The 15,452-nt window shown below is 37.5% G+C and overlaps 1 protein-coding gene across 1 annotated transcript; it reads right to left on the bottom strand.

Annotated features, from left to right (window-relative positions):
* Nucleotides 1-13,009: 13,009 nt before the first annotated feature.
* On the bottom strand, nucleotides 13,010-15,150 carry LOC109244735 (purple acid phosphatase 17-like). The gene is made up of 7 exons (XM_019411875.1): nucleotides 14,785-15,150; nucleotides 14,519-14,675; nucleotides 14,321-14,428; nucleotides 14,082-14,206; nucleotides 13,874-14,002; nucleotides 13,674-13,741; nucleotides 13,010-13,565 (listed from the first exon to the last, which is right to left on the bottom strand). The coding sequence occupies exons 1-7, from the start codon at nucleotides 14,974-14,976 to the stop codon at nucleotides 13,349-13,351; spliced, it is 996 nt and encodes a 331-aa protein (XP_019267420.1). The 5' UTR covers nucleotides 14,977-15,150; the 3' UTR covers nucleotides 13,010-13,348.
* Nucleotides 15,151-15,452: the final 302 nt, after the last annotated feature.

Raw genomic sequence — 15,452 nt, forward strand, 5'->3', positions numbered from 1 at the left:
GTTTTGGGGTATATGTGAACTGGGGTGTGTCATTTGATTTAAAAGTGGTCTTTGGGATGGTTGATATGGTTTTCTGGGCTTATGGACCTCTGATATGTGCTGCTGAACTGCTGTGATATTGCTGATTCCTGTTGCTGTGATTCGCTGAACTGCTGCTGACATTCCTCTTTTCTCTATTACTTTACACTTCCCAGGTACACATTTGAAACTAATTTGAAGTAGCTTTGAAGTGAAAAGATGAAATGAAATGCTCAGCCCTCTGCCTCCTGAAATGTGTTTGTCCGGGCTGCCCTGGTTGAATAAATAGTAGTTGACCTGTATATACTTAAGTTTAAGTTTGATTTGTGTTTACATGGTTCCTGGGTTGTATAATTTGGACTGCTTGGGACTGTTTGTGATTTTTAAACTTGATATTCCTCATCTAGTAGTAGCTTGGTATAGAATAGTGTTAGTATAGTAGTAAATATCAATGGTAATACAATTGATTCAGATTTAGTTATCATATCCCTTAGAAGTTGAGATAGAATTCAAAATAGATGCACGTTGGTAATAGTACAAGAGCAGTGGTATTTTGTAATTGTTCATACGCAAGTTAATCTAGTTGCTTCACTTACAGATTTAATCCACACACAGAAATTCATAAGAATTTAACATGTTTGGTTAACCTTGTATAAATTAGTTGAATATGTGTAGGATAATTGGATTCAAAGGGTAGCATGTTAGTTTGAATTTAGAGTTGATTGTGTTATGGCAAATAATGAAGGCAGTGGTGAGTGAATCAGTAAACCAAGATGCAGATAAAATCAGTAAGAGATTTGGGCTCCTCTAAGGCCCCAAACGTAACCGCTTCTGCTCAAACCAGACTTGGGCCCGACTCTGCTTAAGGCCCAGTGCTGGACAGCCCTCTCCCTCTCTTATAGTTAAATAATTTCTCCTTTGGGGTTGCTTTGAAGCCCAATCTGCTGAAGATCTTAGTTTGCTTATTAAGTTTGATTCAATATCGTGACGTAATACTTCTATGGATGGGTTATTAGTAGTGTTAATTCATTAGGGCCTTTTCTTTTATTTTAAATGACACTACATAATAAAAATCATAGTTCCTTTAGATCGCCCTTTACATAATAAAAGGAGGCGAGCCCCGCCAAACCAAATGCATAAATTGCGGGGCCCTCTTTAAAGGTTCTTGTTAAAATACTTAGAATTCGGGTGAACCGTTTAGCGAATTTCACGGTTTTCCCCAAAGATAATAAAAGCGTAGCTTCTTTAGGCGCGTATTTTAATAATATTACCTTCCTGAATGCGGGTGCACATTTATGTGACCCAAATCTAAATCTCAACGTAGTCAAAATGCGTCGAAAGCCACGGGTGCACTGGTGTGACGTGGTTCGAAATACATTTTCACGACGTTGCAGTTCTTATTAAAAAGACATAAAATAAAAGCGGTTAAAATAAAAGGCACATAGGTTAGAATATGTTTTAAAATCAGATAAAAGCAAATACAACAGTTGAGCGACCGTGCTAGAACCACGGAACCCGGGAATGCCTAATACCTTCTCCCGGGTTAACAGAATTCCTTACTCGGAGTTCTGGTTCGCGGACTGTTAACAGAGTCATAATTTCCTCGGATCGGGATTCAACCGGTGACTTGGGACACCATTAATCTCCCAAGTGGCGACTCTGAATATTAATAATAAATCCCGTTCCGACTGTCCTTTAATTGGAAAAACTCCTTTACACCCTCACAGGTGTAAAAAAAGGAGGTGTGACATCCAGTGTAGCAGGATCATAGCCACAAGCAACCCGAGCTCTACGTGCCTTAACACGAGCATCCTCGAAAATAGCCTCTGGAACAGTTCCCGCCCCCATCAGATCTCTAAATATATCTAGCTGAGCTTCGGTGTGAATCCATTCCTCGTACAAATCTCGTGGAGCATCAGGAAAAGCAGAAGTGCGGGAAGAAGACGCTGAGCCAATAACTGTGCCTTCTCGGCCTCGAGAGCAGCAACTCGATCACAAAGGCCTGAAGCCTCTTTCTCCAGCTCCTCTATCTGTTCATCAAGCCGCTCCTCTCTGAGTCTGGCCGTCTTCAAGGCACTTTCCCGCTCAGAATGAAGAATGCGGATCACGATCTCCAGAGCCTCCGCTTTCCTCATAGACTCCGACCGAGATGACTCCGCCTTCTCAATATCCGTTGCCTTCTCGGCGATCTCGCCACTTAAAGTATCCTCTTTGAACTAACACTCCTCGATCTCGGCGCACAGAGAGACCACTTGGGCCTGAAGATCGCCACAATGGGACTCGACCCCCTTACTAACCTCAAGCTCCTCTTCTTTATCTTTTAGCGCCCCCTCAAGGATGCTGAATTTTTTGATAACCCTAATCAGCTCGTCATCTTTCTCCTTCAATTCATCTCGTAGAGCCTAGAAATTGCCGCTCTCACCAAACCGGCTACAAATCTCGCGGTGCTTGCCACGAGACTCGTGATATTTTTGCTCCATCTTCAGAAAAATAGCTTTAAACCTCTCCTCTCTTCGGGAGCTCTCTATTTCCAAAACCGCAGTCTAAAAAAAGAGAACATAAAGTAAGAATGAAGCATAAAGCGTTGAACTTGAGAAATAAAAGTCGAAAAGCTTACCCTGAGAGCGAGGCCGGCTATGCTCCTTGATAGGTAGCATAATCTAGTGTTTCAAGGGTTTTACCCTCCACGTCAGAACAGAGGGGACCCAGGGAAGGAACCACGTTCTCCATATTCACTAGTAGATCTCGATCCATGGGGATTGCAATTGTCCACATGGACCCCTCAGTCTCACTTCGAGCCGGGTAAACCCTTCCCCCATCATCCTCACACTTCGAGCCGGGTAAACCCTTCCCCCATCATCCTCACCTCACCGGCATAAAGATCGGAGCCCATCTCATAGCCATCCTCGGCAACGCCCTTACCTTTCCCATCAGCCGGCGAAGAAGGAAAATTATTCGGTCGCGATGATGATGGCTCATCTCGCCGTAAAGGATCAGAAACTCCCACAGATGGCCCTCCAGCTTCAGTCTCGGCATCTGGAAGAGATACGCCCTCTGCTGCTTTAGTCGATGGCGGCAACTCGACGTCATCTTCAAGCACTACGTTCGCCATTTCATGATCGCCCCTTACTGAATCCACGACCTGGACGACCCCATCACCGACGTCCATCGATCTCCTCTTGCGGGAAACTAAATCCCTATCGCTCGGCGATGACTCCTCTTCTTCGTCTATTAGATGATGCAAAGGGGAAGCCGGGAGCTCCGCTGCAGATGTAGTCGATGGCCGAGAAGACCTAGCCTCGGCAAAAGAAGGAACAGTAGAAAATGATCGGGTAGGCCTAGTCGCAGTCACAGCGGGAATAGACTCCAAAGAAGAAGCAGCCTTCCTCTTACGAAATGCAGGAGGAGGAGCCCTCGGCCTCCTCGAAGATCCTCAGGCTTAAAAAGAAAGATTAAAAGATTGTCACTACCTATACAAAACTATAGAGAGCAAGCGACCATGAGGTCAAAACAGTATAGGTAAAGAATAGATGAACTCACCGGCCAAGGAAGACGCAAGCCCGAACTTCTTAAGAAAGGCCGGCCACTCACGAATCCCCATTGTGTGAGGCAGAACCTGGCTAACCGAGTCATGAATGTTCCTAACAGAAGGAGGGGGCGTAGTCTTGGCTGCACGAAAAAGGGACAAAATATCAAACTACGACTAAAACAGGCAAATCAAATGCTTGACAAAAAAGAGATACTTACGGGCGTAATTCCAAGTCTTAGGGAATCCGCTCGCGTTGGCCATCACATCCTTAGTTTTGGCAAAAAAGTAGTCGAGCCAGAACTGACAATTTACCTTGTCGTCCATCTTCACCACCAGGCATTTACTTCCTCGGTGGCGAAGGTGCAACATCATCACCCAAATAGGAACTAGAGGCGAAGAGATGCATCAGGTGGCGGAGTGTGACCCCAACCCCGGCCAACTCCGCATATTTCGTAAACATCCTAATAAGCTTGTAGATGTATGGAGAGAGTTGGGCCGGCCAAACACCGTAATAGCGGCAAAATTCCTCCACCAATAGGACAAGAGGAAATGTATAACCGACATAGAAAATAGAACGCGTAATACCCGGGGCAGTGTATTTGTACCACATCACGCTCTGCTGGGACCAAATGATGTGGACAGGAATTTTGAACTTTTCCCTAAGCTCAGCGAGATCGACCTCTTTCATCGCTGACTTCGAGACCTCAGGCTCGACTTCAGGCGCCTTCGAAAAGTCAGACCTAACTTTTTCACTACGAGGGATTATTTTCTCCACCATAGGAAAACTCTCATCTTCAATGGCGATAGAGACACTATCACAATGAGGGGGCATACACACCGCCAAAGGGATTGGGTCAGCTGTCATACCGGAACCATAGGGTACGTTAACCATATTTTTGAGAGAGGATTTTTTAAGTATAGAAGGGTTTGAAGCAACTGGAATCACCAGAATCAGGGGAGCAAATACACAATAATGAAGTAAAGAGAAGACAAGGATTCGATATGAAAAATAAAGAAGAAGACACAGGGATTCGATATTAAGAATATGCAAAACACAAACGAATGGTCTCATATCCCTATTTATAAGATTTCAAGCGTCAGAATCAAGAAATCAGGCCATCATTACCCAACGCAGGTATCAAAACGGCAGAGGCACGGGAAACGATGCAAAGCATCGGGAAAATACGCCATGATGACGCATGATCATGATGTCATTATGAAATGATGCGACCCAAAAGATTGCGGCTCACGAAAGGTCATTTTGTCACCTCGTCTGAAATGCCACTACTCTACTTGTTCGCCCAATTTTGCCAACAACGATAAACAGAGTCCGCTCATCAAGGCCGTTTGGGGTCAGCCTTAATAAGCGAATGGACTAACTATATAGGTCAAAATCTGTCTCCGCACTTAATGCAAAGTAATATCACGGAAAGGGCCAGCCGAGGTGGATCAGGAGATAGCGAGGCTCGTGGTCGGGTGCAAATGATGGTCGAGATCGAGCACCGCAAAAGAGGTGTAACAGCTAGTTTATTAGGATAGAATATTGAAGAGGATATTCCATTGGATATTCTCCGCACATATACTATCAGGGTTTACTAGGGGTATGTCCCAAATAAATAAAGAAAAAAGGTCAATAAATGGAGGCATGTAATTTTCATTTGATAAGAACACTTTTCAGAAGAAGATTCTCTCTCTCTAGCAAAGATACAAATATTGCCGTTTCATCAACATTTTTGCTTATATTATTCCACACTTTTTCATCTGATCCAAGAATATTTCGAACATTCTAGGATTTGTCTATCACACATTATTGTCAGGAGGAACAATCATCTAACTCATTCATTATTGGGTGAATCATTCCTGCTATTTACTTAAATGTCATTTATTATCATTTATTGCTAGTTATTCCTCCATTATTGCTCATACTTTTAGAATATTTAATGCACAATATCATTAACTCCCCACTGGATCAACCCTATATTATTCGTATTTTCAAGATCTACGTTTAGGAATATTATTATTAACTAGGTTTAACCGAAAGTCGTACTTTTTGGTCAAACATCGCCTTCACTCAAGGTACGGGAAAGGGCGCATCCCAAAGAGTGAGATGTAGATAGCCTGTAACATTGCTTCCATGGCTCGAACCAATGACTTATAGATCACACGGAGACAATGGTAACGAAGCATTCAATTGGTTTTGATCATTTTGGGACGGATAATTAACTTAATAATTACTCCCTCCGTTCCAATTTATGTGAACCTGTTTGACTGGGCACGAAGTTTAAGAAAAAATAAAAAACTTTTGGAATTGTGGTCCTAAATAAGTCAAAAAGGGGCCAGAGTATTTATGTGGCTATAAAAGCTTCTCATTAAAAGTAGAATTGTAAGTTTAAGCTAAATTGTTATCAAATTTAGAATGGGGTCACTCTTTTTGGAACGGACCAAAAAGAAAATAGAGTCATATAAACTGGAACAGAAACAGTAATATTTAGCAACGAAGGTCAAACTTAAATTTTATGAGTTCTTTATTCTATGATAACGACATTATGTTAGTAATTAAATTCTGAATTTAACTTTTATACATCTATATATATATATAAAGGAGGGAATTGAAGAGGTGACTTGGCACCTTTCTTAGACTAGAATTCTTATTTATCTTTTTTCTCAAATTTTTGCCATTTTCTTTTGTTTCTGATTAAGTAAATTAGCACGATTGCAATTTTAAAGGACGCATAATGGTTGCAACAATTAATAAACGTAGCTGCTATTGTATTATTTATGTTCTCCTAATATGATAATTAAAAACTCACCAGTCGTGTTCTTCTAAAAACGGCTGCAACATTTGCAATTTAAAGGATTTATAAAGATTGCAACAATTAATAAAAGTAACTCCTACTTTCAAAGGACACACAACAGTGAATAAAATCCAACTCATAAAGTTTTATACTGTGTACTCTCAAACAAATTTTAAAGTAGGTAATGGCCAATGGGAAGGTCTAATGGGAAGGTCTATAAGGCTCTATTGAATATCGGCTTTCTCTTTCCCTCCCTAAAATAAAGATGTGATTTTTTAATTTGATGGATTGTTCTTTTGATTCATTAGGTTGGATACGGAGATGCTATTTTTTTTAACATGCCTTTGTTTCCTTAAATGGGAATAGTATATGATATTTGATATTATTCTGTTTTGCTTGATATTTAAACTTTGCATACATATATTTTTGTAAATGTGACAATATTTGATATTTGATGCTTTCAATAATACCTTAGAACCCCATATATAAATTTTTCAGTTTCTTGTATTCTCAATTTATGGAGGTGAGGAGAGGAACTACAATATATTTCTTGAGAAGCACATCTACCAAGGAGAACAAGAAGCCTACCTGGCTCGTACACATGGTCAAATCCTAAGAGCTTTGGCAGGGGTTGAAAATATTGAGTGTGAAGATTTTATTCATCTACTACAGGTGCTTGGTTTTTCTTTTATATATAAATATTAAATTCTTGGTCTCTTTGATGGCACATGTTGTTAGTGCTGTTGAAAAAGAAAAACATATTACAGTTTCTTCATTAAATTTATATAAAAAGTACGGTGACCATTTTAAAATGTAAGAACATTGTATAGCAAGACAAAGAAAATAAGTCTGCGAATTTACAGAAAATCTGGAAGAATGGAGTACTTTGGTCGATCAAATGGAAAGAGGAGCGGAGCGCAAGAAAATGGGGAGAAAGAAAAGAAGAAAAAGAAAAATAAGGAAAGAAAGCAGGGGGGAAAAAACGAAAATGTACGGTAATAAAATTTCTCCTCCTCAATTTCTCTATCTTTTTTTCAGCACGAGCAGTTCCCTCAAAAAATTCTTCAGTCAAAGTTTATTCGTTATATTCACCAATGTCATCTTCTTTTTAATTACTCACAATTTTATCACTTTTTCCACTTTCATTTTAAACCAATCCACATAGCTTGGACATGAGGCAATTCGTCAAAGCCAATACAGGTGAGGCTTTAATTTTCATAGCAGAAGTCTATTTGTTCATTTGAATTTTTATTTGTATTCTTTAACTGTTTGACATTGATGTTTGGCTATAATTATATATTTTTAGTGCATTACTTACCTCATATTTAGGTGTTTTAATGCTAAATTGTATTTGAAGTTTGAATCTGTCATTGAAGAACAAGGGTACAAGAAAACTTCTTCAGACCACTGTGTATTCTTCCAGAAGTTCTCTGATGATGATTTTATTATTTTATTGCTTTATGTGGATGACATGCTTATTGTTGGAAAGAATAAATCCAGAATTGCAGTTCTTAAGAAGCAGTTGAGCAAATCGTTTGCGATGAAGGACTTGGGGCCAGCAAAGAAAATCTTGGGCATTCAAATCCACCGACACAGAGATAGAAATGAGTTATTTCTGTCCCAAAAGCAATACATTGAGAAGGTACTCAAGAGGTTCAATATGACATATGCAAAAGTGGTTAGTACTCCTCTTGCTAAACACTTCAAATTGAGTATTAGTCAGAGTCCATCTACTGATGAAGGGAAAAAGGAGATGTCTCGTATTCCTTACTCTTCTGCCGTTGGTAGCTTGATGTATGCTATGGTTTGCACTAGACCAGATATTGCACATGCCGTTGGCACTGTTAGCAGATTCATTTCCAATCCTGGAAAAGAACATTGGGATGCAGTAAAATGGATATTAAGGTATTTAAAAGGTACTGCAGATTTGAAGCTGTGCTTTGGCAATGGCAAGCCTGAACTTGTTTGTTACATAGACTCTGATTTAGGAGGCAATCTTGATAATTCAAGATCCACTTCCTGTTATTTGATCACTTTTGCAGGGGGAGTTGTTTCTTGGCAATCTAGACTACAGAAGTGCATAGCTCTATCCACCACAGAAGCCGAATATATTGCTGTCACAGAAGGTGCCAAAGAACTATTATGGATGAAGAAGTTTATTAATGATCTTGGCTTTGAGCAGCCAAGGTACATCTTATTTTGTGATAATCAGAGTGCTATCTGTCTCACCAAGCACTCCACTTTTCATTCTAAGACCAAACATATAAATAGAAAGTATCATTGGATAAGAATGATCGTGGAAGAGAAATTATTTGAGGTTGAGAAGATACACACTGATGAAAATCCTTCGGATATGCTGACAAAGGCGGTGGCTGCTGATAAACATGAATTTTGCAGAAAATTGGCAGGCATGAAGCCTGTCATAGTTCCTCTACTTGAAGACACATTTGGCCCCTTGGCTGGAGGGGGAGTTTGTTGGGCTCATGCCCATGTTGTCCAGCCAAAGGCCCAATGGCCTAATCCTATTCTCTTTTGGTTTCCATTCCTATTCGGAATTGGATTCCGTATTTATTCCTATTTTGAGTGGGTTTTGGCTTTAAGAGAAAGCACCACTCATGATCTATAAATAGGACAACCTTGGAGAATTATTCTATGCTCATTGATACAAGTCTTTGAAAGACTTAAGCACATAAGAGTGGTTTTTGAGAAAGCTTTCATCAAGAGAGAAGAGAGAAGAAAAGTATTTGTTTTGCTGCAAATTTTTATTCCGACCAACCAACTTCAAATCACGTTTTTCGATTCGTTTATCGTTGGATCTGGCTGAAATTTTGACTGAGTGTTCGTAACATCTTGGTCTTCGATTTGAACGGTGAAGATCGGATTTGGAGGCTCGTAGCATCTGATTTCGAGCCTCGAACAGCAGCTTCATTTTTTTGAATTATACTCTTTCTTCAATTGATTAGTTGTTGCTCTTGTTGCTATTGTTGCTCCGTGTTTGGCCCTTGTTGTGTAGCCAATTTGGAGAACTTTTGTAACCCTCTTATTGTTATAGTGGAGCTTTTTGGATCTTTGTGATCCCGTGGCTTTTACCTTCGATTTGAAGGGTTTTCTACGTTAAAATTTGGTGTTCTTTATCTTCTTTATTTTCGGGTTTGCCTCTTGCTCGACATAACAGAAACTTTGTCCATCATAGAAGAAATTCACTCCTTCTCTGTTCAAGGATTTCACATCTCCCCTCCATGCCTTTGATCCTGCTCCACTCGTTAAAAATTGGATGGGGCCGCAATTAAACCAAAAATGGATTAGAATAAAAGAAAATTAAATAGCTTCACCTTTCGCTATCACTGATGTGCTCAAGGCAATGGTCGTGCCCATTCATGTAGAGATCTACATCATATGCCTGGAATTTCATAACCCAATAGAAAAAATGTTAAATTCTATTGAAAATCTTCCTAAATTAATGAATCAATTATGGGATGTAAATTGCCAAATTCCCTAATCTTGGACAAATAATAATAATAATAAGTTACCCTAATGATAGGAAGAAGACGGTCCACAAGTTCATTAGAATCACCATGATGTCCTACACTTCTAATGGCACGATGTCCCACTACTATTTTCCATTTTGCTCTTGATTCACTTAATGCATTCTCAAGATCCTGTAAAACAAAATAATTGTTAAAATATCATAAAATTATCTCCCTAAAATCTGATTTTTTTTAGTCATGTCAACTTACTTTTAATACGCTTTCTGTATGTCTTTTGAGGCATCACATTGCGCCAATCATATGTATGTTCTTTTTCCACAAAATACTCTTTCACGAATGAAGTTGTATCCACCAAAAATATCACGAACAGGATGGGGAACAGATTCAGGGGAATAAAGGAAATGCAGATGTCATTCTCGTTCTTAGGGAAACTTGAATTATAAGTTTGTCATCATCAAAAAGAGGGAAATTGATAGGTTATATGTGTATCCCTGCTATGTTTTGATGATTTAACAAACTTATTGTTAAGAACCAGATAAGAAGCCTCATATACATTCTCAAGAACTTAAGATCAACAAGTCTCCAGATGGTGACACGGTTCAACTCTTCAGAGTCAAAGGAACAGAAGAGGGAACAGATAGCTACCAGTTCCCGTGATGACTGTACAAGTCAACCCACCCAGCTGTAAAGTTGCTGCCTGTACACGCAACAATGCAAAAGTAGTGCAACAGTCAACTTTATGAAAAATGCACTTTACCTAACTTGCTTGCATCATTCAAGTGATGTCACAAATGAATTATTAACATCAAGCAAAGGTAAAACAAAACACTTGCACATTCAAGATTTGATCAAGTATTCTCTCAAGTCATCATCAATCTTGCAAGTGACTCTCAAGGAGTCAAGGGCATCAAGAACAAAGAACAACATAACAACGGACAAGTTCCTTGCATCGAGTTATTACATGTCCTTAGTTGTGTTGTACCTTTGATTAAAGTACTATACTTGTAATTCCTACTTAGCTTAGTTAGAAGCATTGTGTTGGAAATGTTTGTAAATCATAAACCCTTGTGTTTGTGTCTTGGCTAGAGTTAGTCGAGTTGTAAGTCTTTGTAATAGAGTTATTACAAAGTGACTTGTAATAGAGTTGCTACAAGTTAGTGAGGGATTAAGAGGGTAATTCCTAGGTTACAATAGGTAGTAATCTAAAGTTTGCTCAGTAGTGAAGTTGAAATCCTACAAGGGTAGGTCATGATTTTTGATCCTGTAAGCTGGGAGTTTTCCACGTAAAACTCCATTGTATCATTTACTTACTGCAGTGTGCGTGTGTTCTGTGGGAAGTAATAGAGAACATATTTCTCTATATAGTTTGGTGGACCCGTAGTTTCTATCACTACTGTTTTTAGGTATCCATGTAGTAGTGGAATTATTTCAACATAGGTAGATTTTCTTTTCTTGCAAGTTAATTTGCTAAAAATTTATTTTAATAATAACTCTATGTCTCTAACAGACCAACAGTTCCGGGGCTTTTGCATCTATATCCGATTTTGGGGTCATAATTGAACCTATACCCACTTTGCAAAAAAGTTTGCAAGCGTACCCGCTTTACAATCAACTTCAGACTTATGGGTCTGAAGTTATAAAAAAAATGCTTGAAGTGAAAAAATTACACTTCAAATGCACTTAAGGCCAAAAAGGTCAGAAGTGCAACCAATGATTTCATGCACTTAAGGCTAATAAGTTTGAAGTGAAAAACTGCACTTCAGATGCACTTAAGATCAATAAGTTTGAAGTGAAAAATTGCACTTCAGATGCACTTAAGGCCAAAAAGTCTGAAGTGCAACAAACATTTTCATTCACTTAAGACCAATAAGTCTGAAGTGAAAATTTGCATTTTAGATGCACTTAGGGCCAAACTGGTTTGAAGTATGACCAATAGTTTCATGCACTTAATGCCAATAAGTCTAAAGTGAAAAATTGTACTTCAGATGCACTTAAGGCCAAAAGGTCTGAAGTGCAACAAACGTTTTGCTACACTTAAGGTCAATAAGTTTGAAGTGCAAAATTGCACTCAGATGCACTTAAGGCCAAAAAGTCTGAAGTGCAACAAACGTTTTCATTCACTTAAGGCCAATAAGTATGAAGTAAAAATTGCCCAGAAATGAAAATTTGTTCTTCGAATTATAACAATCCAATATACGATTTAATACCTAAATCTACTCCAAATGAGCTCAAATTTGAAACATAGCCTCCAAATATCATAAGGAACAAACCCCAATCTTCAAATTGTCAAAACAACAATAAATCTAATGAACCCATTTTGCAATTAAGAAAAATAAGAAGAAGAAACCCTAAGCAATAGTAAAAAATAAAACGTCATAACAACTCACCATTGTAAAACATCATAAACTACATTAAAATATATTCACAACCACCATATAAAATCATTGTCACCTGAAGAAGAAGAAGAAGAAGAAGAAGAAGAAGAAGGAGAAGAAGAAAATGAAGGAGGAGGAGAAAGAGACCTGAAGTTGTTTAAAAAATGGGTACAGATTAAAACTTATTAGAAAATGGGTATAGTTAAACGGGGGTGACCAAATAGGACGCCCCGTGCAATTTTTACGACTGTTTCGATTTCAGTAGCTCCACATCCAAAAGTAATCATTGGGCTTAAGGAACACCAAGTGGAAAAAAGAGGCCGAGGGTCCTATTGTGGAATAAGATCGCAAGCACCCTCTAGTCTAAAGCCCAAAGGAGTGGACACAACATATTACCCAAAACAACTTGTAGAGTTCAAAGCCTAAAGAAGTGCTTTACTCTTATGATGAAAGTTTAGAGATTAACATGCAGCAAATACTACTAGTTCAACAATATCTATCTTCTCTAGAAGTGAAAGACAATGGCATTCAAATTTTAATTTTTGAAAACTAAATTAAAATATTTTTCGAAACCTAAAAATACCACCTATTGTATGTTTTTACGTAAACAAATACTACCCAATTTTTTTTTTTTAATTAAGTTAATCTCAGAGCACCTTAATTCCAAAAATTTCTGCCAGAAGTAAACAAAGCCAATTTCTCATTTTGTTAGGTTCAATTACTGAACGATTTTAATTTATAGCGTAACTATCAGTTTTGGATAGCTTTTTTCTCCAATATCCCTAACAATCTAAAGGATCAAAATTTTCTTCGTAACACATTTTGTTCTTGAATTCCTGGTTGTTACATTGTAAATTAACAACTAGGTACAACAACAATTCTTGGGCTACAATAAACCCTAACATCAAGTAGACTGTCTTTATTCTAATTGACAAAATACCAAATGGCTCTTCGGCCTTGCCAATTTCTTCCACATCTATCTTCAACTATTTACAAGATTCTATTTTTATCATTCAATCTCGATCAATTATGAATGAATTCTCACTTCATCAACATATATAAAATAGATCAGCCGCACTTAAAACCCGAATACTCTATCGTAAACTACCCTTTGTGTTTCTGAATAAACAGAAAACGCAAAATCTAAATAGCTGTGTGAAGCAGTTGCTTAGACCTACTCCATTTATGTAGAACGTTGCCAAAAACATCATAGAACTCAATCTCTACGTGAGTTGGTGTCATTTGGACAGACATGAAACCTTGTCCATCATAGAAGAAATTCATTCCTTCTCTGTTCAAGGATTTCACATCTCCCCTCCATGCCTTTGATCCTGCTCCACTCGTTAAAAATTGGATGGGGCTGCAATTAAACCAAAAATGTATTAGAATAAAAGAAAATTAAATAGTAGTACTCCATAATTACAACAAAAAAAATGTACATTTTAATTATCTGAACTCTTAACTTTACCTTTCGCTATCACTGATGTGCTCAAGGCAATGGTCGTGGCCATTCATGTATATATCTACATCATATGCCTGGAATTTCATAACCCAATTAAAAAAAAAAAGTTAAATTCTAGTGAGAATTTCCTAAGTTAATGAATTAATTATGGGATGTAAATTGCCAAATTCTCTAATCTTGGGCAAATAATAATAATAATAAATTACCCTAAGGATAGGAAGAAGACGGTCCACAAGTTCATTAGTATCACCATGATGTCCTACACTTCTAATGGCATGATGTCCCACTACTATTTTCCATTTTGCTGTTGATTCACATAACGCATTCTCAAGATCCTGTAATACAAAATAATTCTTTAAAATATCATAAAATTATCTCCCTAAAATCTGAATTTTTTTAATCATGTCAACTTACTTTTAATACGTTGTCTGTATATGTCTTTTGAGGCATCACATTACGCCAATCGTAAGTATGTTCTGTTTCCACAAAATACTCTTTCACAAATGGAGTTGTATCCACCAAAAATATTTCAGCAATTTCTGCAAAAAGTAAAAGAAAGATTTAAAATATCAAAATTGCAACAAATAAAGTTCGACCAATAACAACATTTTTTTTAAAAAAAATAATGAAAAATGAGGGTGTTTTTCTTTTACCTGCATTGATCAAGAAAGATCTCAAACAAATCCATCTACTGTCAATTTTCCTAAGGTAAGGACTAAGTTGAGCTATTGCATCTCCCCTGTAATCATGGTTACCTAATACTGCAAATCAATAGTAATATTTCAGAATTACAAATCATAAAAAAAAACACAGCATTTTTATTAGTACGTAGTTTTTGTTTGTAAACTCACCTGAATACCATTGCTTTTGCAAGCTCTTTGCTGTATAAACATTGGTAAAAGACTCTAGAAAATTTGGATCATCTTCCCCTGTTAATCCATTATCATAAAAATTATCACCTGTTGAAACTACAAAATCTATGTCTAATTCCTCTCCAATTCTTCCCATCTGCATCCAAATTATACACATTATTAGTAATTATTAATCCAAAACACCAAAAAAGAATAGATAATCATATACAAGAAAAAGGGTACGAATATTTTCGAAAGAAATTTACCTGGAGAGCAACAGCAGATTGATTATAATCACCTTTACGTCCCCAGTCACCAATAACCAAGAATCTAACATTGCCATTACCTTTAGTTGGGTGATCAAATTTCTTAAGCCCAGTTGCATTAGAACAAGAAATCAAAAAACTAATAGCCACCAAAAGGAACAGAATCATAGATTTCTTACAAAAACTAGCCATATGGCTCTTATTTCAATTACAACACAAGATTAATAATTGTTCTATAGGCCAAGCTGAAAAATTCAAGAATAATGCATGAGAGAGCGACTGATATAGGATTTTGTGGGGTATTTAAAGATTAAACATATAGACAGTAAAAAACATGAGGCATACAATATAGGTCACGAGTTTTGAATTAAAGGAGATGGTTAATTATATTTGTGTTATTGGATATGCGAATATGCTGGTGGATATTTCTTATATTCTAAAGATAGGGATCATGTAGAGAATATTCCAAGGAACTGATTCAAAAGTTCCTATCCTATTGGATTAATGAATAGGCGAAATTGTTGTTTTTCGTGGGATTTGGCCATTGGGTTTAAGAAAATAACGGAATATGTGGACCCTTGATTTAGCGGCTAGTACTAGGTCAATTTTTTTTTGTTGTTGGTATTTTATCATTGATATTCCCTCCATTCCAATTTATGTGAACCTGT

The sequence above is a fragment of the Nicotiana attenuata genome, unplaced genomic scaffold, assembly GCF_001879085.1.
Source record: "Nicotiana attenuata strain UT unplaced genomic scaffold, NIATTr2, whole genome shotgun sequence".
NCBI lineage: Eukaryota > Viridiplantae > Streptophyta > Magnoliopsida > Solanales > Solanaceae > Nicotiana > Nicotiana attenuata.